Source organism: Leptonychotes weddellii, chromosome 10 (assembly GCF_054177405.1).
Source record: "Leptonychotes weddellii isolate Sample4059 chromosome 10, ASM5417740v2, whole genome shotgun sequence".
NCBI lineage: Eukaryota > Metazoa > Chordata > Mammalia > Carnivora > Phocidae > Leptonychotes > Leptonychotes weddellii.
The window spans coordinates 57,243-84,955 of NC_138378.1; the positions used below are offsets into that span (position 1 = coordinate 57,243).

At 55.1% G+C, this 27,713-nt stretch overlaps 1 protein-coding gene across 1 annotated transcript in view; it reads right to left on the reverse strand.

The window, feature by feature from the left end:
* MYT1 (myelin transcription factor 1) overlaps window positions 1-27,713 on the reverse strand; it is a 65,962-nt gene that overhangs the window by 21,191 nt on the left and 17,058 nt on the right. The window contains exons 2-11 of the mRNA XM_081832249.1: window positions 25,507-25,607; window positions 17,258-17,312; window positions 16,343-16,373; window positions 10,952-11,014; window positions 10,014-10,261; window positions 7,814-8,689; window positions 5,692-5,826; window positions 5,085-5,175; window positions 3,961-4,074; window positions 668-956 (exon numbers count right to left, since the gene is read on the reverse strand). Coding sequence (XP_081688375.1) covers window positions 668-956; window positions 3,961-4,074; window positions 5,085-5,175; window positions 5,692-5,826; window positions 7,814-8,689; window positions 10,014-10,261; window positions 10,952-11,014; window positions 16,343-16,373; window positions 17,258-17,312 — 1,902 coding nt within the window. The 5' untranslated portion in view covers window positions 25,507-25,607. The remainder of the gene's footprint in view (window positions 1-667; window positions 957-3,960; window positions 4,075-5,084; window positions 5,176-5,691; window positions 5,827-7,813; window positions 8,690-10,013; window positions 10,262-10,951; window positions 11,015-16,342; window positions 16,374-17,257; window positions 17,313-25,506; window positions 25,608-27,713) is intronic.

The window sequence follows — 27,713 nt, forward strand, 5'->3', positions numbered from 1 at the left end:
TTCCCCGCCTGGCTGGTCTTCCTGCCCTGGCCCTTGTGCTGTCTGGGCTGGTGTCTCTGTGCTCTCTCTCATGCATTTACAACACTGAGCTCTTCCAAGTGTCATCACTTAGTGTTTCCATTATTAACATGACAGAAATTCCTCACTGCTGTATTTGAGGGCCAAACACCCACTGGGAGAGGCCAGTTCCTACCTCACGGGTAAACTGGGGTGCTTTTCCATTTCATATGTGTTTCCAGGGCTAATGGGCTTGCAAACCACAGACTGGTATATATTCAGTGACCAAAACAGGCAGGAAGGGTTGTTCTTGGAATGCATTTTGTTAGTACAAGTACCCAGAAAACCTGTGGCTAATATCACAACACACTATCCAGCAAGATGGTCCACTTGCAGGAAGGCAAAGAGCTTCTCTGTCAGGGTACCCAGGCTCAGCACAGTGGTTGTCTGAGCCCCCACAGGGTGGACCACATCAGGGAAGCTATTCTTAAGCCTTTGGACATGCACACCACAAAGAACCTAGGTTTTGTTTCACAAATAGGGAAGAGATACATCACGCTTGATGGGGAACATGGCGGCAGTAACATGGGCAAGATACAGACTCCGGGAAAGCCACCATAGTAGACATTGGGATGGCCAGGTACCCCCGGGGGAGAGATTCCCTACATGCTTCTGGCGAGGAGGGTCCTTCCTCCCCCATCTCCCAAACCCTACACCTCCCAGGAGTAGATCTCCCCAACTTACATTTAAAGGCTTTAGGTGAGGTTTCGCTGGTCTGAATCTTTGGGGCAAGCATGCGTTTGCCAAAAACCTGAGCGTCAAAACTTGCGTAGTCAAAGGTGACCTTGGAGAACTTCTCCAGCTCCTTGGCCAGGTTGGCCCTGGGTGTGGCAGGGGCCACACTAGGGCGGTAGCTTCCATACGGAGGGACTTCAAGCTGCTTCACGAAGCACATAGGCCTGAGGTGCAGGACAGAGGTGCAGAACCATGAGGACAGGGCCCAGGGATCCCAAGCCCCATCCTACAGCCTGGGCAGGAAACCCTCAGAGCCCTGTGTGCACAGAGACCCTCCCCCATGTCCCACCACTAATGGGTGTCTGGGGCCTGCTCTGTATGAGAAAGAACTGCCTGTAGGGAGCAAGCAATAGAGGCCTTGAAGAAACGATGGCATGTGTCCTTGCAGACCAGAAGAAGAGGGAGGGCCTTAGACGTTCCCCCAGAACTTAGGAGGGCATGTTTCAAACAGCGCTGCTACCAGTAGTGTGAGCCCTTAGCAGGCAGGCCTCCAGGAGCATCCCTCAGAAAGTGGCCAGCCATCCCTAGACAGAATTCTCCTGGTGCAATAATACAGCTGCCCAGTGAGGAAGGAGATGGGGCATCCAGAGGGGACATGGGTACTTCTGAGGACCAGGCTCAGGGAGGGCCCCCACATAAGGTCAGCTCTTCATGGGCCAGGGGCTCAGCCCTCCACTATTCTCTGCTTGAAGTCGGTGGAGAAAAGCCCCAGAGGGGCTGAGAGGGTTGAGAGCAGATGAAAAGGTCACTGCAAGCATTGGTTCACTGTCACCGAAGCCCTTGGAAGAGCTCAGCGTTGTAAATGCATGAGAGAGAGCACAGAGACACCAGCCCAGACAGCACAAGGGCCAGGGCAGGAAGACCAGCCAGGCGGGGAATGGCCCCCACACAGGTGTGGACAGGCTTCTGTGATGGTCAGCGCGGAGACAAGGGAAGGAGGAGGGCGGTCAGCGCAGAGACAAGGGAAGGAGGAGGGCGGTCAGCGCAGAGACAAGGGAAGGAGGAGGGCGGTCAGCGCAGAGACAAGGGAAGGAGGAGGATGGTCAGCGCAGAGACAAGGGAAGGAGGAGAGGCTGGGAGGACAGCACAGGAGCCAGGGCAGGAAGACCAGCCAGGCGGGGAACGGCCCCCACAGGTGTGGACAGGCTTCTGTGATGGTCAGCGCAGAGACAAGGGAAGGAGGAGGAGAGCCTGGGAGGACAACCCAAGCTCTCTTTACTCCTGACTCTGAACCAAGCAATGACTGCAGTCTGGAATTAAGAAGGGGTGGACGGTAAGGTCTCCAAGATGCTGAGTGCTGTAAGAACAGGAGCCCACTGACAGACCCCGCAACCATGAGGAAATCAGCTCTGAGCCTGGACCTTGGAAAAGCAGATGCCCCCAAGCACAGGCATTCTCCCCCAAGGAGGGCCAGGCAGCATCTGAAGAAGTTCCGGAACAGTGCTCAGGCACCGCCCAGGGGAGAAAAGAACCCTGAACTTAATATTGGTGCCACGTTTTGTTGGCTTCCTTGACCAGGGCTCCCTCCCGCAGCAGACTTAGCGTCTGTGATGCCAACAGAGGTTTGCAAAGACTCACCCCACACCCCAGGGCATGACCCTCAGAAACGTGGTCACAACGAATAAACAGAACCTGAACACAAGGCTCCTGCATCCTGGCCTCAATCGATACCATTTGAGGCTCGTCACCAAGAGCCTGGGGAAACAAAATGTCACCATCTTGTTCAAGCCTCATGAGATATTTGTGAAGTCCACAAGATAACACTGTTGTCCACTTTCACAGGCAAACAAATGGAGGTCAAATTCCCAGGAGCACAGCCACCGTGTTGGAGCCTCTCTGCCCCTAACCCTGGGCTCACGGGGCCTCACCTGCCTGCTGGTTTGACATTTTACCAGTGACTTAGATCAAGTCAGGAAAAGACCTGGATTAGTAGCGGACAGGAAGCTAGAAGGAACAGTTATAGGGTAAAAGTAAGAAGCAGCTTCCAACCATCCCAACAGCCAGCAGGTGGAAAGGAGCCAACTGGACATACAGGGCTGAAGGCACCCATGGATGGGAGTGCAGGAGGGTGAGGCCCTGGCTCTGGCCCCACCCAGAGACCCCTCACAGGGGACCTGCAGAGCAAGCCCAGGTGGGTGGCCGGGTTCTCTGGTTGAGACTTTGGCAGGCACATGCCAGGGAAGGGACAGGGGGTTGGGTGGGCCCTGAAAGGAGGTGGGCCTCCCTCCAGACCAGGGTCCATGCTATTGCCCACGTTCGTGACTGCCTGACAACGGCCCTTGCCTCCCACATTCTCCTTTGAGAGGCAGACATGGGGCTGGGGTCTGGAAAACTGGGGAAGGGGAAGACTTATGTGAGTCCGAGTCCCTGAGAGAGACAGGAAGCAGATTGTCCACCGAGTATGGGCAGTAGGTAGGGAGTCACCCCGCTTGCCAAGAACAAGACTCGGAGGATGGGCTGGCCAGGGGCCAGGGCCAGGTCCCCCAGCCGGTAACTGCGGCCTTGGGCAAGTTCCTGAGACTCGGGCCTTCATGTGGCACCTGCTTCACAGACTCACCTGGGTGGCGGGAGTGCTAAGCAGATGCATTCCGTATGGCCTTTCAGAAGCCCCCTTATTGCTGCCATATGTCCTGCCTCAGAACCTCTGGGGCCCCAAGCAGGCAATGCTCTGAAGGGCACCCCATGTACCCACTCCTCTCCCTCGGTTTTGGGCCCTTCCCCGGGGTGAGGGAGGTGTAGACAGGACAGCCAGGAAGGAGCAGCTCCTGGTGCGTCTGGGCAGCAGTGGCCCTCAGCTGGTGTAGCCTGCTCTCTTGACACAGGACAGCATCTCCACAAACAAAGCCCTGAGCAATCTCAAGCGGTGAGATCAGATGCCTTTGGGGAGAGCAGGGCAGGGGCGGCTTCGTGGGTGTTCACGCCACAGCCGAAACACTGGTGAGTGCAGCAGACGTCAGACTCTGTTCTGTGTGCCCCAGAAACTACCCTGCAGCTCTGCCCCCGGGAGGTCCCCAGGGCAACTCGGGGCATCAGCACACGCATGCACACGCGTGCACGCACACACACACACACACACACAAGGGCACATGCAGTCCCAGAGACACTGGGAAGACCCCTGCAGGACTTGGGGAGGCAGGCGCCTTCAGTTCTGTGACTCATTTCACTCACCTGAGGATCCTGTCTGAATTGGAGCTATTCTTGGAAGGATCTCCCGTTTGAGGCTGTTGCTTCTCATGAGATTTGGCTAATTTTTCAGCAGCAGCGATGGGACACCCAGACAAACTAGAGAAAAGGCAAAGAGGACAGCTAAGCCCTCTCCTCCAGACCCTGCCTGTCCAAGCCGGGGACCCCGGAAGCACCAGCCAGAGTGTCTCTCTCACTCTGTCCTCGAGCCCGCAAACAGCAGCTGCACAGTCAGTTTCTGTCCAGGGAAACTCCAAGCAATGACACACAAAAACCAAGTATATCCTAAATGCCTTCACAGCTTTGGGCAAAGGCACCTCCTCTGGGCAGGTCTGGGCAATGGGCCTGCGGATCACCTCCCTGCCCTCCCCTCACTGCTGACCGGAGCTGCCCTCGGGACCTGTCTCTGGCTCTCGCTCCATCAGCCAACCCGGGGAAGCCCAGGGTCCCACAGGCCACACAACCTGGGTGCTGACCCTGGAGGCCCAGGCCCCTCCCAGGAAAGGACCCCGTCTAATACATCAAGGGAGCAACTTCATCTGTCAGAATTAAGCTGACTGACTGCTGGCGAGGTGACAGTCCCAACCCCACTCAGGAATCTAGCCTCTTCTCAATGAAGGGGTCTCAAAAGCTCTAGCAGCCTTTGCAAGGACATCCCATCACAGCCACGGTACCCAAGGGGCTCCGGGCAAGCGTGGGGAATATGGTCACCTCTCACTGTGCAAGATGGCAGAGAGCTAAACCTTGAGTGCCTCCCAGGAGTCTCATGTCTATCTGGGCCGCGGCACCCACAGTCTAGCCCAGAGCTTGGTCCTGGCCGGCAGAGGCCCGCCATGAGCAAAAGTCAGTGTGCAGAGGCTCCCCAAACATCAACAGGACTCACAGCCTGCACCTGGCTTTCCCCAAGGGCAGGAGGCCTCTCTGAAGGGCATATACCCATCCCTCCAGCTGCCCTCTGGTCTCTAAGGAAACCCCCCAACAGAGACCACACCTCTGACCCCCCACCAAGAGGCCTGCCCCTGACCTGGCACCCATCCCAAGCCGGGGCACACACACGAGGCCCAGCCCACCCCACCACGGCCCTCGCCATGCCTGGCTCCCCTCAGTACCTTCTGTGCGTGTTGCGGTTGCTGTTCACGTGGCCTTGGCCTGTACAACCAGGAGTCGGGCACTTGAGCACATTCTCATGCATAGCCAAGACTGTAAGAGAACCAGAGGGAGGGACAGGTGAGCACAGCCCAGGAAGACGTAGGAGCCCCATCTGAAGTCTGCAACTTTGTAGGAGGACGGCAGCTTCGAGCAGCAACCCGGGAGGGCCCGCAAGCCTCAGCCCTGTCAGGCTGTGCTCCCTCCCACTGTGGCCCCCTGCCTCCCTGGGGCAGAAACCAACTTGGCCTCAAACCCTCTGGTTGTTCTGTGATTTGCCTTTGAAATGCATGTTCACAAGCACTGCCTCTAGCCAGAAGTGAGGACAGGCTCTCTCCTTGTGCCCTTCGGAGCACAGGAGGCTGGCTCTTCCCTCGCAGGCCTCCTGGGGGCCCTGACACGGGCTGCTGTCTCAAGGTGGGTAACTGGGCACGCTGCATGTCCCCAGCCTCGTAGGACTCAAGTTTGGGCATCTGCCAATCAGAAAGGGACAGGGCCCTGGGTGACTCCTCCTCCATGTGAACACCATCCAAGCAGCAGAGACGGCCTGAGCTATGCACAGCTACTCACTCTCCGGGGGGATCCTGTCCTTGTGGGGGCAACCAGACAGGCTTCGGTGGTGAGGGTACAGCCCTGTAACGTGGCCCGTGCCGTCACAGCCTGGTGTTGGACACTTGATCTCGCGCTTCTCAGCTCTTGAGGGATCTAAACACACAAGACACATCAGTTAGAGAGTAGCCAGAAAGCAGCGTTGTGGGTGGCAAGTGGGGGAGGAGGACGGGACAGCCATGGTTCTTCATTCACGCTGTCCAGAAGAGAGTGGCCAGACTGCCCAAGAGCCCGGGAGGGACCGGGGCTGGATAGTTCTGGGGAAGCTGGTCTACATCAGCCGTCCTCATGGAAAGTTGTCCCACATAACAGGATGTGCGTCATTTTAAAGAGGAGGACCCAGGTGGCAGCCGGCGCCCTCTATCCCTGCTCCTGTTGATATTGTGTGAATCCCGCTGGCTTCAGTGTGGGGGTCATGCCTCCAAGAGCCCCCATGCCTAGAGGTCCAGCCTCTGCACAGAGTCGTGAAAAATGGGACAAGTTCCTTGCCGGGATTTGGATTTGGATTTAACAAAACGAGGAGGACAAGAAGTTAACTTGCCAACAGCCGCGTGACTAATAAATGCATGGGCAGAAATTTCAACTCAAATCTCAGTTGCTGACCTCATCTAGCCTCCTGGGCCAGGAGATGTCACTACTGGGTGTGGGGGCCAGAAAAGAACACCTGTCAGAGAACATCTGTCAGGACACGGATGATCCCCAGAGCAGAGCCGATGTCCCAGAGAAATTCCTAGGTGGAGCCATCGCCTCTGGGAGAATGCAGAAGTCACACAGCCACGCTCAGAACTCCCACCCCAGGCAAGGCAGAAACCCAAGGGGGTTCTGAAGTGCAGGACCCCTGGCTCTGCATCTCCACGTTCAAATGGGCAGGAAGCTGGACGTTCACCAACCCAGCAGGCAGGGTCATCACCAACCCTTCCGCAACGCCTGCTTCCTGAACTGCTGTTGCCACCACACAGACCCTGTCTGGGGCTCACGCTGCATCAGTCCCTTGGTGTGAGCCTTGTCTCTCCCACTGCCCGGTGCTTCCAGCCCGGCCATCTGCCTCACCCTGAGGCTCTGTCCCCTGGGTCCATGCCCTCAACTCTATCCCTGAAGGCAGGGCCCCCAACGTCTGTTCCCACAGGTCTGAGTCCCCCAAACACCTGGGCCTGGGGCTGTCACTCTGCCTGTGTCCCCCAGCCATGCACTCCTCAACAGTGTCCCACTGATGTCTGCCCTGATCTGTGAGCCCCAAGCCCACCACCTGCAGACTGATACCCCACACAGGCCCCAACACCTGTCCTAAATTTTGTCACCTTTACTTGGGTCTCCGTGCATCTGTGTCCCCTCAAGACCTTGCCGGTCTGAATTGAACTCTCAAGCAGCTGTCCCCCATATCTGTGCCACCCTAAAAGGGGGTCCCCTTGACAGCTATCCTCCAGGTTGAAACAATGTCCTCATCTGTGTCCCCTCAGCTGTGTCCCTCAGTATCTGCCCCAAGCCTGTCTCATGTGAGTATCCCCAGGAAATCTGTGCCCTGTGTCCCCACCTACCTACCAACTGGGCTTCCCCAGAGCTCACTCAGGTCTCTCCATGACCCAGATATGTCCTCCCAGGGTCTGCCTGTGTCTCTCCATGACCACGCAGGCCCCCAGGAAATCTGTGCCCTGTGTCCCCACCTACCTACCGACTGGGCTTCCCCAGAGCTCACTCAGGTCTCTCCATGACCCAGATATGTCCTCCCAGGGTCTGCCTGTGTCTCTCCATGACCACGCAGGCCCCCCGGGCTGTGGCTGTGCTCCCGGAACCAGCTCACTGTCCCTCCCACCCTCCTCCTCCCACCTGGAGCTCTGCTTCTCTCTCTGGATCACCCTATGTGAGCAGTGTGAGCCCGTTTCCTCAGTACCAACAGCCAGTCTGTGGCTGTGTGTATGTTTGTCCTTTGTCTGCACCTGCCAGCCCTGCCTCCAGTCTGTAAGGGCCTCTGGCCATGCCTCTCACTCAGCCTGCTTCTCCATGCCCAGTGGGGACAGGGAGGCGCTACCCATCTCTGGATGGAGGGAGGAAGGATGGGTGTGCAGGGCCCGGCCGCCAGCCCTACCTTTGCTGCAGTAGTTCTTCCGGGCAGCATCCAGGGGCCTCACCGCCTTCCCAGGCTCACCGGGGCCCAGCTGGCCCTGCTCGGTGGGTGGGCAGCCTGGCTCGCAGACGGCTTGTACCTGCTCAGCCTTCAGGGCAATAGCCTGCTCCAGGAGGCCCAGGTTCCCACGTGTCATCATGTCATACATCTCCGACTCGTCCGTGACCGCAGACTTCTGGGAGCGCGAGTCTTCGTCCTTGCCGTCATCAGAGTGCACCTCCACTATGACAGAGTACTCGGGCTTGGGGCTGGGAGAGGCCGGATGCCGGAGTTCGGGGGCCTTCTGGGTGGGGGCAAGGGGGGCATCCTCCTGGCAGATGACCTCAGGAGCGGCTACCTCCTCCTCCTCCTCCTCTTCCTCCTCTTCCTCCTCCTCCTCCTCTTCCTCCTCTTCCTCCTCCTCCTCCTCCTCCTCTTCCTCCTCCTCCTCCTCCTCCTCCTCCTCTTCTTCCTCCTCCTCATTACCCAGGGCGACTTTCATCTTGCTGGACTCCTCACTGGCCACACCCTCCACGGACTGGGGGCAGAGCTCCTGGGAGCGCTCCCTGGTGACTCCCGCGACTTCCTCTGTATCCTCTGGGGGGAGGAACACGTCCTTCTCCCCCTCATCACTGGTGGCCCCTTCCTCAGCCTCCTCCTGAACCAGGTGCACAACACCTGGGCCCGGCTTGGCCACCTGGCCCAAGTCCTCCCCAACTAGGGTATCTACAGCGATTTGGCCCAAGTTTAAGAGAGAAGTGGCGATGATCTCCTGGTAGCTGCTGTAGCTGCCCTTGGCGGGGCCCGCGGAGCTGCTGATGGGCTTGGGTCCGAAGTGGGGCTTGACAGGGGCCCTTCCTGCACAGAATCAGAAAGACGTGGGAGGAGCACAAGGGGCACCCTGCCCCGACACAGCCTGGGGAACACAAAACCCCCGGAGAGGGAAATGTGTCGGCTGTGGCAGCCCCCCTGCCTGGAACTTGGAGACGCCATGAACTTGTTTTAGGGGGGGAAGGAGTAGAGTCACTACTGTGTTTGAAGCTGAGAAATACTCTGATATTTGTCACTAATGGTCCTCCCCTTTAGGGCTACTTTCTCAAATCAGGTAAACCTGCATTTCATAAAACGGAACTTAAAGAATACAACGGATTTTAAAAATTGCTTCACGAACGCAAAGCAGAAAACGAATTTATGTTTTTAAAAGACACAAATTTATACCTCTTAACTGCCATGACTATGTTGTAGTGGGTGCTCACCACACACAGGCCCTGTGGGATGGTTGACAAGGACGCCCAGGGTGCAGGAGCCAGCCTTGCCGTCCGCCCATTCCAGGAGGGGACCAGCCGGGGCTGGTGCCCAAACCCCAAACTCCCTCCTCTGTAAGAAAGCGGGCAAGCTAGTCCTTTCTCCCTAGAGCCCATGGGGCCGCACACCACTTCAAGCATAACCAGAGACCCCCCAGGAGGAAGCAAGTGTGAGGACTCTCCCTAAGGATTGGCTCCTAAATAAAATAAAAATCCATCTCAGACCCTGCAAGGTCAAAAGACACAAGCACCTTGGGGGCCCTGGGGCGTTGGGACCTCAGGTCTCAGTCACACCCTCAGGACTGTGAAGTCTGCCAGACTGGGGGGCACATGGACACTTCCCTCCAGAACCTGGGGCCACTTTTACACCAGCATTTGCCAAAGTCTGGGTGCCCCCCCAGGGAAGAAAGTGCAGCAGGGAATCCCTTCGGTTCCCCATCCCACCCCAGGCTTCCCTGGATGCCCCCAAACAGTCTCACCTGATGCCAAGCAGACCCCTCACCCCCACCCCCAGCTGCTCTTCCCTGGGGCCAAGTGGAGCGGGGGCGGTCTGTCTGAGACCCCCTCCCCCCATGCACGGACGCACAGCCCATGTCCATCTGTCCATCCATCTTTCCCATGCACACAGACACACATCCACACTCACACACACAGTGTTCACAGAGATGCGCCCACAGGCCCCTCAAACGCCCTGTACCAGCCCCTCTCCTGGAAGCCCCAACAAATGTCAGGACAAGACCTCGCTTGTTCTCAGGAAGGGCTTCCTCGGCGGCCCTTTCACTGACTCGGAATGGGGCCCCCTCCCCACTCACAGGCTGCGATTCTCCAGGGCCACACTAAGCGCCCTTTATTTCGGGGGAGAAAGAGCCACAAAGCACCTTCAGCTGGCTCAGGACGATGAATCTCCTCCTGTCCTGACATTTCAGCCTCGTCCTCCTCCAGAGTTCCTTCCGATTCATCTGAAACAGAGGCGTCCTTCACCTCGGCGTCCTCGCTGCCATCGGTGTCCACGCTGTAGCCCTCGTCCAGAGCCAGCTTCAGGGGGTGGGACTTCCGCGTGGATGCCAGGTGCTCGGCCTGGGCCCCCTCCAGCTTCCTCTTCTTGGCCAGAGGGCAGCTCTGCAAACTGGGAGGAAGGGGACCAGGGCCACCCTGTCAACACTCTCTGGGAGTCCTCCCGCCCGCTCTCCACCCTCGGCAGCCGCGTTCCCTGCTGTGAAAGCTTGTCTTTACATCTCATCACTATCCCTCAGTTAAAAGCCCCACATTCACGACAGGCAGGTTGATGTGCTTAACAATTTACATGAATTGTCCACATTAAAAACTCGTGATGTGCTTTAAATTACATCTTGTTCTTCTCTCATAAGACCTAACTTCAGAGGCTCTGTCCACACCATTCCCCCTGTGGGGAAGAGGAGGGCACTGGCGCTCTGTCAGACCCAGCCCACTTCCTCCCACCAAGCAGGTCATCAGGATGCCCTGGGCCCTTCCTTCTCCACCTCCAGACCCTGCACACCCTCACCCACCCGCAGTCAAGCTAAACTGCCACCCCCCCCCCAGGATGAGAACAGTGACGACCAAGCGGCAGCTGATTGGGGTCACCCCGATGCGTGGCAGGTCTGCTCTGAGCTCTGCCCCACGGATTCATCCGGCCTTGCAGCCCCCAACAGAGAGACCCCGGGTTGACACGCCATGGCCGTGTTGGCCTCAGCAGCCGCAGGCACAGTTGAAATGTTCTAGATCTACAAAAGGGCCCAGAGAGGGAGAGGGGCTCCAACACCTCACAGCCCAACCTCTCTCCCAGGAACCTCCTTACCTGCGGTGCCTGGAGTACTTGCCCCGGATGTGTCCTGAGCCAGTACATCCTGGGGTGGGGCAGCTGGGGGGAGGCAAGCAGGGGTGGTCACTTGGGGGAAGGACCCACCCACCCCAGACCCTCACCCTGGGGAGCAGGAGATTGTCTCCAAACAGTGCATCTCAGAATGGCTGCTTGCAGTTCACTAAAAATTAATGAAATATCTCACCCCATTTAAATAAACGAATGACTCATTACAATTTTATGAGTGTGTTTAATTAAAGATCTGTATGTATGAGATCAAGACTTCCAACATCGGTGTCTCCTAGACGGCTTCTTTTCTCTGTGGATAAGTCTTTCCCACTGCTGGCAAACTGCTGTCAGGCTTCCAAGCAGCTGGGAAACAGGAAGCTCTGTGGAGTGCCCAGAACCAGCACCTGAGGCTGGCCCGCGGGCAAAGCAGGCCATCTCTGGTGCTTTGAGGCCTGCAGCCCCTGCCAGGCACACCCTTGGCCTGGCAGAGTGAGCAGGTGCCTCCAGGCAGGAACGGCTCAATGTAGACATGCAGGCCTGGCCCAAGCTACAGGACTCCTCCAGAACCAGCAGCCTGGTACAGGGAGGTGAGGCCAGGTGGGCTGATGACCCAAGGGCTACCCATAGACGTGGCTGGGGGAGCTGCACGGGGATGAAGGCGAGGCCCCCAGGAGTTCCTCACCCTCCACTGTCATCTGTCTCCCCACTGAACCAAACCACAGAAAGCCCTGGAAACTTCTGATCATGGGCACAGGGTATGCCACCCAATCCTGGAGTCCACTCCATGCAAGGCCAAGATCCTGTGGGCTGCTGGGCACGTCCACGGACCACAGACAGCAAGAAGCGGACATCACCTCCTGTTCCAGAGTGGCAAGCTAATGCCCAGAGAAATGGGAGAACACATGGGAACCTCTTCCCATCACTGGTGCCCCCTCTTTGGAGGGGCCATCCCAAGGTGCCCAAGATGGGAAGACCTTGTTTTTAACAGGATTGGCATCACAGGGTCTGAGCTCCCCACCTCAGATCAGGTTCTCCCAGATCCTGCGAGGGAAGAACAGGGTGGGCCCCAGGAGGGGCAAGGCCCTTGACCTCTGGGTAGACACGTCTGATGGTTTCTAATTTGATTGATCACGTGCCTGACTGCAATGCACTGTGGGGCTCATCTGACTCATGGACGGGTCAGGGAGAAACAGGACAGTTGATGGAGGCAGAGCCCCACCCACCCTGAGCTCAACAGCAGCTTTTGGGGGGAGCAGCGGTCTCCCTGCAGCCCTCCAAGCTGTGGCCACCATGGCTGATCTTAGGGCTGGTTTTCATGATTTTAAAAGGAAGAAAGGAAAGGAGGAAGGGAAGAGAGAGAAGAAAGGGAGGGAGGAAGGGGAGAGGGAGGGAAGACATGCCACATTTTATTGTGGATTTCCTTTCCAGACAGACAGGACTTACTGCTGCCCCGGGCCTGTCTATACTAAAATCGATGCCCCACGCTTGCTTTCTCTCTCTCAAGAGCTAGCTTTGAGACTCTTCACAAAAGGTCCTTGTTACTGGGGATTTGAAGCTGAGGTCCAATTAGCCGATTAATCACTGAGTTAACCAGGCAATTACGTAACAGCTGCTGTGGAGCCCTGTAGGCCACGGGCACTGCCCCTAAACACGTCACCAGCTCCGAGCCACACCTCCAGCCACCAGTTCACAAGAGTCCTGGCCTCCAGCCCAGGCGGCAGCAGCACAGGCCGAGAGCCCACACGTCTGGAGCAGGTGAGGACCACTGTGGGAGAGGAAGCTGGAGCCCCCGCACTCCTGCTTTCCACGACGCGGCGACGGGAGACCTGGCCGAATGCCCCACGGTTCGCACCGTTTCCCCTACAAGCGCACCCCGGGTGACATCACTGGTGTCCCCAGGGTCCTCAGGGCCAAAGTGAAGAAGCAGCACCAGTCCCAGACCTCAGGAGCCTCTTCCCAGCCTGGGGGAGGAGGCAGATGCAGCCAAACCTTCTCCCTGAACTCCCCCAGGTAGTTCCCTGAGTGTGGCAGAGACAGGAACATAGGCAGGGAGGCTTGCAGAGGGCCTGCTCACAGTCAGCACGGGGCAGAGTCCTGGTGACAGCTTTGGGGCACCTAACCATAAACAACAGGTGTCAAGGGAAGTCAAGGCCGAGGCCAGGAAGAACCAAATCCCAGCCAGAGCCCTGAACTCAGCTACCACCCCTCAAAGGGACTGACTTCCCTCCAGCCCCCTGGAGGCAGGTGGAGGACCCCCCTCCATTCCCATCTGTCCCCTAGGCAGGAGCTGGTCACTGGCTCAGAGGAGGCCCTCAGGTAAGGGAACCCGGATGCAGGTATGACAGATGGGCAACTCTCCTCGAACTTGGAGACAACCCTGAAGGTGCTCTGGAAGGGGTCCGGCGGCTTGCACCTGCAGAGGAGGCAGGTGCCTCACCTTCCCACTAGCCAACACCTCCGAAAGGGCCACTCCAAGGTTGTGTGGCAGCAGATGGTCCCAGACTAAGACACAAATGGAAGTGTCTACCGGTTATTCACTGATGCAAAGGAAAAACCACCAGGTCCGTTTGCTATCTCTTGGGCACTCGGTGTTAAATCCAGGGCACAGAGAAGCTACGTGGGCTCCAGAGGTGGGAGAAGGCAATCAGAGCCCTGATTGCTCCTGGTCAGCCTCCTGCTCAGCTCAGCTCCTAACAACCACCATGCCACTACCCCAAGAGCAAGCAGCTTCCTGGGAGCCTGCTTGAGCTGGGGAAAATACAAACTGGGGCAGGGGACAGTGGCCAAATTCTGGGACAGGGAGGCAACCGTCCCTCATCCATGGAGCAAGTCCCACAGTAGAGCTTCACCCTAACTCGGCTCTCCCTTCCAGTGATTCTGCATAAGTTTATCTAACATCATGACATCCTGCTCCAGGTCATGTTCTCCCTGCACTGACGCCCACGGTGTAAGCCTCACCGGGACAGGGCAGAGGCACCGGTGAGCTGGGGAAGACAGCCCGGCTTGCGGTGTCTGTCCGTCCTCACGGCATAGAGGTGCCCCTGGGGCTGATGTGCGCAGCTAAGGAGTGAGAAGCACGAGCGCACCACAGATCACAGCCCCAGGCGTAGCTCACGGCCCGCGAGCCGTGGGGACACAGGAGTGACAGGCACCTTCCAGGCAGGACATGTGCGATTCTTTGGCATAGACTACTCCACTCAAATCCAAGCAGCCATTCCCCAAAACTTGAGGAATTGTTGAAGATCTTGTTGCTAAAACATTAATGTCAATGCATTCATCCCTAGTTTCTCCATTAAAAACTGTAACAGTCTCACCATTACCGAGGAAGTAGGTTGAGACCACACGATTACTGAAGGTGCTCATATAATCCTCTCATGGCTGGATCCTCTCTGAGAGTATTTCAAAACAATTCTATCTTCAGAGTCATTTTTGCTTCTGCTATTTCAAAATTATGAGAGCAAGCTCTTTGGATCTGCCTTTGCAAGTTCCTCCATAACTTTATCTGTTGCCAAAATTAATTGCTGTTACCAAAACCCAGAGCTTCCTCGAGTCCTATGCCCAGCCTCCTCCCCTTCACTGTCCTGAAGATGTCCTCTGCTGAGCATCACATGCCCAGGGGAAGTGGCGCCTCCTCCTGGAAGCCTTCTCTCCCCTCCGGGTGTCCCCAGCCCCTTTAAGCATCCACTGGTCCACCCGTCAGAGGGCGCCTCCCTTCCAGGGACGGTGTTCTGCAGAGCTTCCAACTGGCCTTTCCACCCTCACCCTCGCGCCCTCTGACCTGGGCTGGGGCTTTGAGCAGTACATGTCTGATCCAGCTCTTCTGCTCAAACTGGAACCCTCCAAGCCTCGGTTTCCCTTCACCAATGAGGTAACAATAGCACCAGGCAGTGCCTCCTGAGAGCAAAACTGGGCTGTGCAGCCACTGTAGAGCCCGTCACAAGCCTGAGCACCCGGCCTCCCTCTGTGCCCCTTCCCTTCTGTCCCTAACTTACAGCCTCAAAGGTTAGAGGGACGTTGGGACACTCTGGGCTCCTCTCACTGTCCTGATTGGCAAAAACCAGCCATCAACAACTCTGGTGAAGAATGAGACGGCCCTGGCCCCAGACTTCTTCAGTTTGGTGAGAATCTTTCCCCCTGAGAATTAGGAAGCCCTGAAGCTCCAGATGCGTGCAGTGTCACAGGAAAGGCTACTCCAGGCTGGGGGCAGAGGGCCCTCAGAAACTGGAATGTTCTGTGTGTCCCCAGCTAGGAGTCCAGAAGCTCACAGAAACCCCACTGAGGTGTGGTCGTCCCTCTTGGCCCCTCCACGTGGGCAGAGCACCACACCAACGAAGCCCTTGCCAGCCGTCTCGGGATGCTGGGGGCTGAGGGCTCTGTGGTGTGCTCTGTGGGAAAGAAGGTGGGCTTGGAGCCCTTCTGTCCCCCAAGGACAAGCCTCTGGCAGGTCGGCTCTGCTGCAGTCCAAGCCTGGCTTCGTCTTGTGGGGAATTTGTGACAATTAAAGGGGGCCCCTGATGCCCACCTGACACGCTGGGACCCTCCACGAGCACCACTTCCCTTTCTCCTTTCCTGTTAGAGCAGGAATACACTGGCACTCCCTCTCCTCAGAAAACAGGGGGATCTGAGGCTGGTTTTCCTTGTCGGTTACTGGACATCATCAGCACTGTCTAAGCAAAACAGCACCAAGAGCCTGAAGAGTCTGAAGTTTGAAGGTCGTGTGGGTGGTTCTTGGACAGCCCTGACACACCAGCCTGGGTGGGCTTTCTCTCTGGTCACCCCCCGCTCCAATTCCAGGGGCCAATCCCAGGACAGAAGCCAGCAGGTAAGGGCAAGTCGACCTGGCCCCTCCCGCTTGGACCCAGCAATCCCTACAGTGGGCTGTCCTCCCTTCCTCCTCAGGATGCTCATCCCTGGTGAGATGTGACCTAGAATCTGCAAAGTCACAGAGCTCAGCCATTGGAGGTCACCAACACACCAACCACTGTCAGCACCTGGAGTCCATGGACGACTAGGGACCTCGGCAGCCTGTTCTCTCATCTCTGGCCAAATGGGGCTTCCGGCCACCAGACACAGAAGCCTTTGTGAGAGCCCCCTAATACAGCACCTTGTTGTTGGCTGGGGACCATGGTGACAGGCAGGTCCTGGTGGTGACCAGGGGCCAGCACATCGGTGCCCCTGTCTCAAGGCTGGCTGCGTGGTAGGGCCGAGACAGAGGTGGGAGAGGGCAGAGGCAAGGTGAAGACAGTGGGACTCATGGCAAGGAGGAAGGGGGTTCAGGAGTTCAGTTGGGCAACACAAAGTGCCCCATGTGGGACATTTGGGGTGTTCGGGGGTCACAAGCATGCGCAATGCTGGGTGCTAGCAGAAAGCCTTTCTTACCTGAGGTCGGCACCTGTGGGCTCTGGGGGCACTGGGTGAGAGAAAGAGAGAAACAGGGAAACACATGTGGGAGTCCGAACTGAAAAGGCACATTGTCCTCATGGCACAGATGGAAAAAAGCGGAGGCAACCCCAGTGAAAACTGAACCCCATCCTTTCCTGACCTCCTGGAATGTCCTGCAGGGTCCAATGGAGTGAGCTGCCACCTCTCCCCCGATGCTTGCACCAGACTCCCCGCGAGAGACTGGTGGTTTTGCAGAGTGGGTCAGGTGCCCCGACCTAATGCCGGCTCTCCTGGCCTTCAGGGCCAGGACAGTATCTCGTTCTCTAATTGCAGCTGGAAGTCAGCTTCCGACAGGAAACGTGACCCAGCAGATGAAGCTGGACGGAGAGAACCAAGCGGCTGGTCCCTGGTGATGGGGCCACTGGGGGTAAAAATGCACAGGGGTCCAACTGAGCCGCTCACCCGAGAAGCTCAGCGTTCTGGCCACTCCACGCACGGGACATGCAGCCATGGCCCAGTGTGTGCTTACGGTGTCAGGGAGGTGAGCCGGCCAAGGGATCCCCCCAGCCCACTGCCAGTTCCCTTCAGCACCAAGACTGACATCCTGGGAGGGCAGGAGTCTGTGGCAGAAGCCTGGCAGCATTTCAACTCCAAACAGAAAGGTCTCCTGACTGAGCTTTGCCTTCCCCACTCTGTGGAGCCGTCTGCCACCTCACCTCCACCCAGGCAGGTTTGTCTGGACCCCACAGCAGACCTCTCAGGCACCAGACATCATGGGCCCAAGTGCACAGGAGGTAGGAGGGGAGGAGCGCCCAGGGCCTGGTCATCACTGTGGGGTTCTGCTTTCCTGAGCAACGCAGCATTTGCTGCTTTAGGACCTAGGACTCACTGCTGGGAGGGGGCGGCACTCACCTCGGAGGGACTTGGAGCGCGTGCGAGCCCGCTTATCTTCATTTTCTAAGCTCATCTGCAAGCAAGAACAACTGCGATGTTAACGGAGGCCAAACACAGAACCACCCCAGAGGGCTGCACAGGGCCTGCAGCTGAGCTGGCCACGGTGAATCTGTGACACAGAAAGACAAGGGGTGGGCTCGCAGGAGGAAAAGACCTGAGACCCGGGGGCAACAGGCCTGGGTCAGGTGCTTCAGGGGGGAGACCACGGCTCCTGGCCCTATTCCCGGCCCTGCTCCTGGCCCTTGCGCTGCCCCCACGTTTCCACCCCCACAGGAACCTCAAGCAAGAGCCCTGCCCCACCTGCTGGATCCTCGTGGATGGTAGGATTCTTGGCACATGGTCTCCTGGCAAGGCTGAGGAGCACCACCCACTGCTCACTTGGGGGTGCCAACCGCTCATGCTTCATGGCAGGTCACCAACTGGGCCCCAGAGCCTGGCTTCCCACTGGAGTGAGTGCCCCACCACACTAGGGTCATCCTCTTAGAAACAGACGGACGGGACCCGAACGGGCCTCCACAAAGTGTCCAGAAAATGAATGACTTCAATTTCTACCACGTGCCATCCTGGAGGGAGCCCAGGGACAGGCGGCCTGAGCTCAGGAACCAGACCATCCCTAACATGAGACGGGACGTGCTCACGGAGTGTGTGTTCCCAGAAGTGAGGTACCACCACCCAGTGGGAACAGAACGCAAGTCAGCACAGTGCTTTCAATGTCCTGGCAGCCTCATTACAAATGTAAAAGGACACATGATGTGGATTTTAGTACTAACCCTTACCTAGCCCAATCTACCCAAAACATTATCATTTCAACAGTAATCAATGAAAAAACTGTGAGTGGGATGCTGTTTTGTGCTAACTCATAGAGACCCTGCATGTCTCCTGAACTCACAGCACATCTGAGATCGGCTGGCCACATGCCACGGGCCCGTGGCCGTTGTGCTGGACAGTGTGGCTCTAGGCGTGGGAAGCAGTCTCAAGTGGAAGCCAGCTTCGGGCAAGAATGCAAGCCAAGGGGCGCCTGGGTGGCTCAGTCGTTAAGCGTCTGCCTTCAGCTCAGGTCATGATCCCAGGGTCCTGGGATCGAGCCCTGCATCGGGCTCCCTGTTCAGCGGGAAGCCTTCTTCTCCCTCTCCCACTCCCCCTGCTTGTGTTCCCTCTCTCACTGTCTCTCTGTCAAATAAATAAAAATCCTTAAAAAAAAAAAAAAAAAAGAATGCAAGCCAAGGGGCCATCTGGACAGGACACACGGGCCACCCTCCCAGGGATGTCACTTCTCCCAGGAGTGGGTGAGTGGGGCGTCCCAAGGGGGACAGGGCACCCCACACAGTGCAGACCCCTCACCTCCTCTGGCCACCCCACCTGAGCCCATCAGTGCACCCCCACATTCCCTGCCCCTGACCAACTTCCATGGGGAACACTGTCCACATAGTCCTGTGAGGGAGTCAAAGAAGAACCCTCAGGAGGGTGAAGCCTGGGGACAAGAGTCACAGGGAAGCCCGAGGACGGGATGCCCCTGGGGCTATAGGTCATCACATAGAATCTTGGACCTATGTCACCCATGACAAATCCGGGCAGATAGGTAATGAAGAGGTAGGGGGTAGGTGGGACCCCCCGAAGTGCTCCTTGTCTCTGAGGCCAGGTGGGGAGGGGCCTCTTTCTGGCAGGGTGTGTCCTGTGCATCCCATGAGCCCCACAGGGCTCACCACCTGTCCCTGTGGTCAGGAAGGGGAGGGAGCAATTCCATCTGTCCCAGGCCATAACCAAGGCTTGTCAAAGGCCAGGCCAGGCAGCAGGAGAAAGGAAGGAAGGGCAACAGAAGTGGGCTTTAGAGCCCAGAGACCTGCAAGAGACAAGTCTGAGCTCTGAGGTACAGAGGACCCGCCAAGGAGAGGAAGGGAATCCCCCCGATTAGGAAGATGAAATTTGCAAAGTGAACCTCCCCCACAGGCGGCACTAACATACAACGATTTATGTGATTTGTTAAGGAAGAAAAACCAAAACCTGGGGTAATTTATGCAACCTGTCGACCCCAGGCTGCAGAGCCCAGTGTCAGGGGCTGTGCGTTTATTACAGCCTTCCAATAGCACGGAAGACAATTACTATAATCTCTATTTTTAAAGCAGAGGTTCCCCGTGGACCAATGACTCACATTTAAAGTGAAGAGAGGGGCAGGTGTCAAAGGGACTTCATTACATTTATGAGCCTTCAAATGTCATCTGCACTGAGCCCAAGCGCAATGCCTTCCCATGTAGGCCGCACAATGGAGCTAATGCGTCTGATTGCCGGGCGCCTGCTTTCAGCTGAAATGCAATCTACAGCCTTTTTTTTTTTTTTTTTTTTTTTGTCAGTTTTCCCAAGGAAATTGGCAATCATTCTGCTAGGTTAAAGCGTGCCTTGGCAATTTGGATTTCCTGCAGATAAATTATTCAAAGAGCACAGAATAGAGAGGGTTGCAGGGATGCGTAATGGGCGCTGCTTGCAAACTACGAGCTCCCATTGATGAAGCTAACAGCTGTGACATTCATTTTGCTGAGCACCTTTCCATTTGCAATTTATCTGCATCAAATGGTCAATAAGTGAGAAGTTCTCTTCAGGGCCTGTAGCTTTGATTTTAAAAGGGGGGAAAAAAAGCTCAACCATAGGAGGAAAAACAGGTTAGCTCTTTAATATGAGAATGAATCTGTGAGAGGGTGATGTAGGACATCAACAAGGAAGCGGGGAGACTTTGATTTCTGGGCTGTTTGAAAGGAGCAGTGGTGGCCTGCCTCGGAAGCATCTGGGCAGAGCTGTGGTAAAACCAGCTCCACTCGATGTCCGTTGTTTTCCTTCCTAGAGAGCTGAGAGTTCTTCAGAGGTGGGTTCTCTGATGGCCTCCCTCCCTGTGTTGTAGATGGAGAACCAATGCCCATACAGCCCAGCATCACCTGGGATCATGCTACTACTTGGCTTCCTAGCAGCCCCCCAGGGCCTTCTGTCCCTCACCACACAAAGGCAGGCCACTCATCGGTGCAAAGACGAGACACGTCCCAGTGTTTCACTGATTTATTTTTAAGAACCCTTCACTTGTTCCAAGCACAAGCCAATCACGTGTTTATTTTTGTACAGCCCAGAAATAACGGAATGGTCTCTCACCTGCAGGGCGAAAAGGCCCCCTTGTCACAGCCAAGCCAACCTCAATCCCCACTCTCACTGCAGGGCAGTGATCTCTCTCAAGAGCATCGTCTGTGCTCTGTCTCTGTGAGCCACCTTCATTCTGCCACCAGGAGCCTGTCTTACAGCTTCCCTGTGCTCCTTAAACCATCACTCCACTCTAATTAATATTTCAATAGTTCTGTCTTCAATGGGAAAACTATGGGGAGGAGAATCATTTACAAATGCAAATACACCCTGTTTTGCCACATCCATTAACCAGAGAGAATTGTCTTTTCATCCTTCCTTTTAACTTGCTTTGTTAGTGCCATATAATGGGTCTCACTCAAGGAGGTGTTACTATTTTGTTCTGTTTTGTATTTCTTTATAAAGTCAAGATTCATCACATAAGCTCTTTTTAAATATAAACGGTTCTCACAACATCATTCTACAAAGACCAGCCCCTTTTCAGATCCATCTGCGTAGCACCCTTGCCAAAACTGAGTTCCTAAGTTGGACATTTACAAACTTGGGGACCAAAAAAGCAAATGCAGTAATTATGCAGCCTTGAAACCCATAAATTTCTCTGGATTCTCAGAAATGCACTCAGAAGCCAGACACACAGTCAGGAAGAAAGCAGAGAGATAGACTCTCAATGTCCAAGAATGCCCAGTCCGAGATTTTTCACAAGGTATGTGATGAGGCCCAACAGACTTTGTGCCAATCTTTGCCTTTACCCTCAGAGGCCGGCTCTGCCTCCCGACCCCCCAACCCACCCCCAAGTTCAGGAACATCCGTGGTGGTCACTGGAGGGGTCCCCCTCCCCCCTCTCTCTCGTACATTCTCCTTCTCTCCCTCCCTCACGTCTTCTGGGCTCTTCCCAGGTCCTCACAGCTCCTCTCCACCCTATGCATGTCCCTGCTCTTCTGCATGGATGGCTAAGGGTGGGACAAAGAACAGAATTCATGCTGAAATTGTCCTGCCTCCACAGCCCCTGCAGGTGTCCTGGCAGGAGGCGTGCGGGCCTCAGTAGCCAGGTGGCAGGGTCCTCACCCTAAGGGAGAGCTCAGGAGGGAGGGCACTGTTCAGACTTGGGAGCCTGGGTGGGAGTGAGGAGGCTCAGGGAGTCAGTGAGGACCTGAGTGTCTTAGGGGTGATGGCCTCAGGGTGGGAGGTGCTCCAGTCCTGGGAAGCAGGAAACGTCCCTGGGTGGCCTCTCAAAAGTCAGGCCTGTGCCTCCCATTTCCCACCTTCTCCCCCTCACTCTCCATTCTGTGCCTGTTCATTTCCCTCGTGGTCCTCATCTCAATGTGAACACCCAGTCATGTTTTCAAGGTCACTGCCTCTCCTACAGGGCTTCATTCACTGCCCAGCACATATTCTGTAAGGACGGACAGACAGACCAACAGACGAATGGCGATACTTGGAAATGTCTCTGAGGCCCTGGAACTGGAGAATATGGCCAGGAGCAGTCAGAAGGGACTGAACAAATACCAGAGCCTGAAGCTGGGTGGGGGTTCCAGGCCCCCTGACCATGGGGGTCATTCATCTCAGCGCTGGGCTGGAGGAGGAGACAGGTTAGTGTTCCATTTTATTTAGAATGTGTTCCAACGGCTAGCAAAGCTGGAAAATTAGAATGAACCTAGGACAATTTTTTAAATCCACAAGATTATATGGATTATAGTGTCCCTGTGGGTGGGTTTCAGTGTTTTCCCTCCTGGAAGACCTAGACAAAGAGAGGGGGGCATCCACTGACTCCCAGGAGACCAAAGGCAAACCTGCCTAGGAGGAAGGGGTGACGTGGGATGAGGAGGGCAGAGGGACATAACAGGAGTGGCAGCAAACTGGCTGTCACCCACCCTGTTGGCGGCAACAGCATCTGCCAGTGTCCCCTTTCTCCAGGGGAGGGAAGGGTGGGGGAGGAGCAGCAATCTGGGTTTGTTGTATTCTCTCGAGTGTGCATAGCCAAGGGCGATGCCCACTTGCACACTACCACTAGGAAGCCCTTCCAGCAGACCCATGTTCCCACCACTGAAGGATTTAGGAGCAGCATTAAAATGTGTTCCTTGCTGCTTCTCCCCACCAAGCATTCCAGTGGAATCCTTCAGAGCCTTGCATCTCCAGTCCTAGATGCTGCCTGCCTGCACAACCTCCCTGGCTTCCCATTGTTTTGAGCACGTACCTGCATGCCGGATCAAGGTCAGCCCGAAGAGCAGCCTCCTTCTTCGAAGATGTATGAGTTCTACCACCTCAGGAACCCTCTGCACACATTCAGCTTTCCATTCCCTGATCTGTGATGCTAAACCGCATGCCCACAGCCCTGCTCCCCACCCATGGCCATCACAGCACCCCTGCTCCTTGAAATGATAGTTCTGTCCCCCTTTGGGGGGCATCCCACTGTGTCTCTGAAATTCTGCTGACATTCCACCCATTGTATGACCTACTGGCAGCTGAATAGAGCAGGCTTTTCCTTGGTTTGTAGAAAGGACACCCCAGGGAGCATTATTTAACACATGTCTTGGGAGGGGTTATCCTAACATCTCTGAGCAGGGGATTGGCGCTCACGCAAATCCCCAAATTAAAAATTATAGTTATATGGAGACAAACAAACAAACAAACAAAAAACCCAGAATCTTAACTATAGAGAACAAACTGGTTTTTGCCAGAGGGAACATAGTTGGTGGGATGGGTGAAACAGGTGATGGAGATGAAGAACACACTTATTGTGATGAGCACTGAGTAATGTACAGAATTATTGAATCACTGTATTGTACACCTGAAACTAATATAATGCTGTATGTTAATTGTACTGCAAATTTAAAATTAATTAATTAATTAATTTTTAAAAATTACAGCTATAGGGGCACCTGGATGCCTCAGTCGGTTGAGCATCTGACTCTTGGTTTCAGCTCAGGTCATGGTCTCCGGGGTCCTGGGATTGAGCCCTAAGTCAGGGGTCCATGCTCAGCGAGGAGTCTGCTTGAGGATTCTCTCTCTCTCTCTCTCTCTGACTCTGCCCCTCCCCCCACTCGTGTGCACTCTCTTCCTCAAATAAATAAATATTTTTTAAAAATTACAGCTATATTATAGACACTCTGATAAAGCAGCTATGTGTGGGTCCATCTGTTTAAAACTCCAACGTAAATGGAATTTCTACCTACCCAAGGGTAGAAATCTAGTCACATCCAGTGAAGCAGGCCAGAAAGGTCATGCACAGTGGTACCCCCTCCCTTGTCAGGAAGGACTGCTAGACCTCCATGCAATCAGCTCTCTCCTGGATTCATACCCAGAGTTCTCCATTGCTTACGTGATTGGAGCCCAAATGCTTCATTCTTAAGGTCAAGAAGTACTTTAAGGACCTACCATCAATGCCTACTCCTTTTCTCAAGTTAAAAAATAAAAATAAACAACTCAATGCCCAGCACTTTCCCCAAACACACAAGCACCTCCTAACGGCCCCTTCTCAGCCCGTCTCTGAGCTGTCCACGTCCCTGGTGCTGAAGGAGCAGGTGGTAAGCGCTATACTCCCATCACCCTCCAGACACAGAAGTCCACATCACCCACCAACCCCCATATAAAGTCAGTCCACCCTGGCTGTGTGATGCTCTGCTCTCCCGTGGCCACCACTGCCCCCCTGCTTCGGCCTCCCCTAGCCTGCTCAGTGAGCACATACCACCTGGGCCAGCCCTGCAGTCCTTCTGGAAACCCACCCTGTCAAAGGCACATCTTCCCTCCTTCTCTGGCCTCTTAGCTTCTCTGCTCAGAACAGTTACTCAGGCCCTATCTGCCCAAACTAGAGGGAAGACTCTGTAATGGAGCAGTTGTTGCCTGGAAAGCCTGAGCACAGGCCACCAGGCTGCTCACAGCAGGTCCTGCACCCTCTGAGCTTGTCAGCCGGCGCTGTCCCTCACACACCTCCCACACTTGTCAAGACATGTCATCCAGAGCCCCTGACCTCAGATCAGATAACTCTTTCAGTCACAAAGTCTCTGTTTGAATGCTCAGCCCAGGGAAGAGATGAGTGAGGTATTCACCCAGGTGTAAATTTAAGGTGGGAAACAAAAACTCAGTGATTGAGATAACGGTTTAATGCAATATTTCAAAATAACAAAATTAATGCCAAAAATCCATGATGAACAAAATACCCAAAATTTAAATAAAGATAGGATTGGTACTACCAACTTTTCCTTTTGCCTCAGGCTCCAACACAGCAGAACACTGACAAGCCTACAGGAATGAAAGTGGGAGTGGAAGTGCTTAACCAGGTGCCAGGAGAAACCCATTAAAAAGAATATCCTAGTCACCAGGTTCAAAGGAAACTACAAACATCCTCAAATAAACTTGCTGCCTCAAACTTTCTAGCCCTTCCTGTCCACACCCTGGGCCATCACATCTGGGTGGCCATGCCCTGACTCATGGCTAGGATCCTTGATGGGGACCATCTCTACATGAAGGAAATGAGAGACTGGAATCTGAGGTCTGGAAAGGAATGCCCAAAGGCCTGTTTTCATCCCTACTTCCACCTCTGAGGGTCACCAGACTCTGGGAAGCCGGGATCACCCAGAGTGCATCCTGGGAGGTTCTAGAATTGGAGGTTGGGTGTGGCTGTAAGCACATGGCATGCCATGGGTTTGGGAGCATCTCTGGCGAGGCCATCAGTGAGTTCTAAGCAGGTACAAGAGGGCATGTGCCATTTGCCTCCACTTGGGAAGATGAAAATAAACAAAGTCAACAGACCTCATGAGCTCCTGCAGCCAAGTCTACCAAGGATTCTCAGTGGGCCCAGGGAACAGCTACGGAGGCAGCCCAGGTGTGACCAGACTCAGAGCAGGGACTTGCCCTGAGGTGACACTCTGCTGTCACATTGACTCTATTCAGAGTTATTTTTCTTCCTTTAAGTTTACCGTGACCAGATGACTGATGGTCCTAGCCCCACTTAACCCTCCACCTACTCAAGAATAATGGTGACCAGACCAAAATCACCTCTGTGCCCCATGCCTGGAAGTGAGAAGGACCCCTGCCCAGACCCTGGGTGGGGGGCAAATGGCAGGAAAGGGGCTGCCTTCCAAGCACCTCACCTTGCCACGTCTGCCCAGGAGGAGCCTCGAGGTCCTGCAGTTGCTGGCTTTGTCTCCTTGTGTCCACCTCTGACTCAGCAGCTCACCCCGGAACTCATTTTCTGAGGGGTCAGAAAAAGAAAACCTAATGAAGGCAGCTCAAGGGAGGGAGATGGAGAAACTTGGACCGCTCTTTTCCACAGGATTTGTGCAATCCCCCCTTTCTGGAATCCACCAGAAAGATGTGCAAGGTTGTGGCCCCATGGCTGTTCCAGGGACAAGGGACAGGAGCTCTCTATGGAAAACCAGTCTCTGATTGGGACGCTCCTCAGAGGCTCCTAGCACCCTGCACCCCTGCACCATCTTCCTGCCTCAGAGCGGGTGTGGTTTCCACTAACAGCCGCTCCAACAGGGGGCTGGTGCAAGTCAGGTGAGGTCGGCGGACACTTTGCCTCCCCTCTGCCCTGGTTCCTGCCATCTTTCCTCTCCCTGTTTCTGCCTCTCTCCGGGGCAATGTCTCCAGTTAATATTTAATTCTGCACATAAATTCACATGTCTAAGCAGAGGCTGAAGGCATCAGCTGGACATGACAAAGAAATGCCTATTCCCTGCATGGCACTCCCTGTTTCCATGACAACTAGCTTTCTACAACTGCAGCGTTTCAAAGGAAGGTCATTAAGTAACCAACAATAAAAACAGGAAATGAGTGTTCCTGCATTCTGCTCTCCGCTTCTCTTTAGAAGTGAGTTTGGATTCTGCTGAAGGTAGGTCAGCACAGTGCTGTCATGCCCATTATCTTTCTTCCCCTCATGCTTCTGACATGCACTCCAAATGCTGTTTTTCTAAAATTCCACCACTCCTGCCCCAGGCAGCCCTGTGGCTCCAGCCAGAGCATCCTCTTGTCTGAAAATGTCTCCATCCCATTAAAGGGCCTCCTGTGACCTCAAGGAGCACAAACACAGAAGGAAGCAGATTGGTTGTCAAGGAGATGGCCTAATGCAAGGTCTTCAAAGGAATGAGTAAAACCACCAGGATTTGACACCTACTGTGTGCACCTACTGTGTGCCTTCCTCTCACTGAGCTATGGGTCACCTGCAGGGGACCCTGTGAGGACTGGCCTCCACCAAGGAAGTGTGAGCAGTATGGTTCTTCCTGAGTGGGTGCCCAGCAGTCAACAGCATGCTCCAAATGGGACCAGGCACCCACTGGGTATTCACACTCCCAAACCTATGCTGGGAATGTGGGGGATTGCCCTGAACTCACAAGGAAGATGCTGCAAACAGTGTGAGGTTGGAAGACGAAGAATCCCACAGAGGTGGAAGGGAGGAAATTCAGGAGGTGAGCCAACAAAAATCACCCATCACACTGGACAGGGGGATGAGAGTTTCCCTTGCAACTCTGGTGACAGTGGAAGCTGGGAGACCCCAGGCAGCAAAGTACATGGGTTGACTTTCTACACATACCTCCCAGGAAGAACCCTGCACATGGGGCTGAGCTGCAAGGCCCAGGCGGAATTTCTTGTCATGGTAACACCTGTAAATCTATGAGGTAACTGGAGCACAGCTCACTAACAGCTGGAGGGAAGGACACAAGATCCTAAGATCTTGGCAGGAGCAGGACTGTTCCCGCCTCCTCACACCCCAGCGGGGTACCCTAGAAGCTGAGGGGGACAAGCTCTTTCTGCCCTCAGTCTCTTCTGCTCCCCAGGGAAGCCAGCCAAGGTGAGCTGCAAGTCTCTGTGAAGGCACCTCTGGTTTTCTGTGTGATACTCTCACCTGCCCCGGGAGGTCTGCAGGTAGAGCCTGTGGGAGCATGGCCCCGCATCAGCTCAGGCGAAGCACTGGGGCCTTCCAAACATCTGCTCCAGCATCGCCACCTCTAAACAGCAACTCCTGCCTCCTCTGGCCGAAGGAGCCTAACAGCACCCCAGTGATGCATTTAGTGCCGGGCCCCCGGGATGTAGAGCCAAGTGAAAGAAGGCACACACCCCATTTATGAGGTCCCAGCTTTACCTTAATGCAATTTCCTCCTTTTCCTGGGAAATTTTTGGCAGCAAACTATAGTCATTATTAGAAGCCCAGTGAATACTGGGTATTTACCCCAAAGATACAAAAGTAGGGATCCGAAAGGGTACGTGCACCCCAATGTTTATAGCAGCAATGTCCACAATAGCCAAACTGTGGAAAGAGTCAAGATGTCCATCGACAGATGAATGGATAAAGAAGATG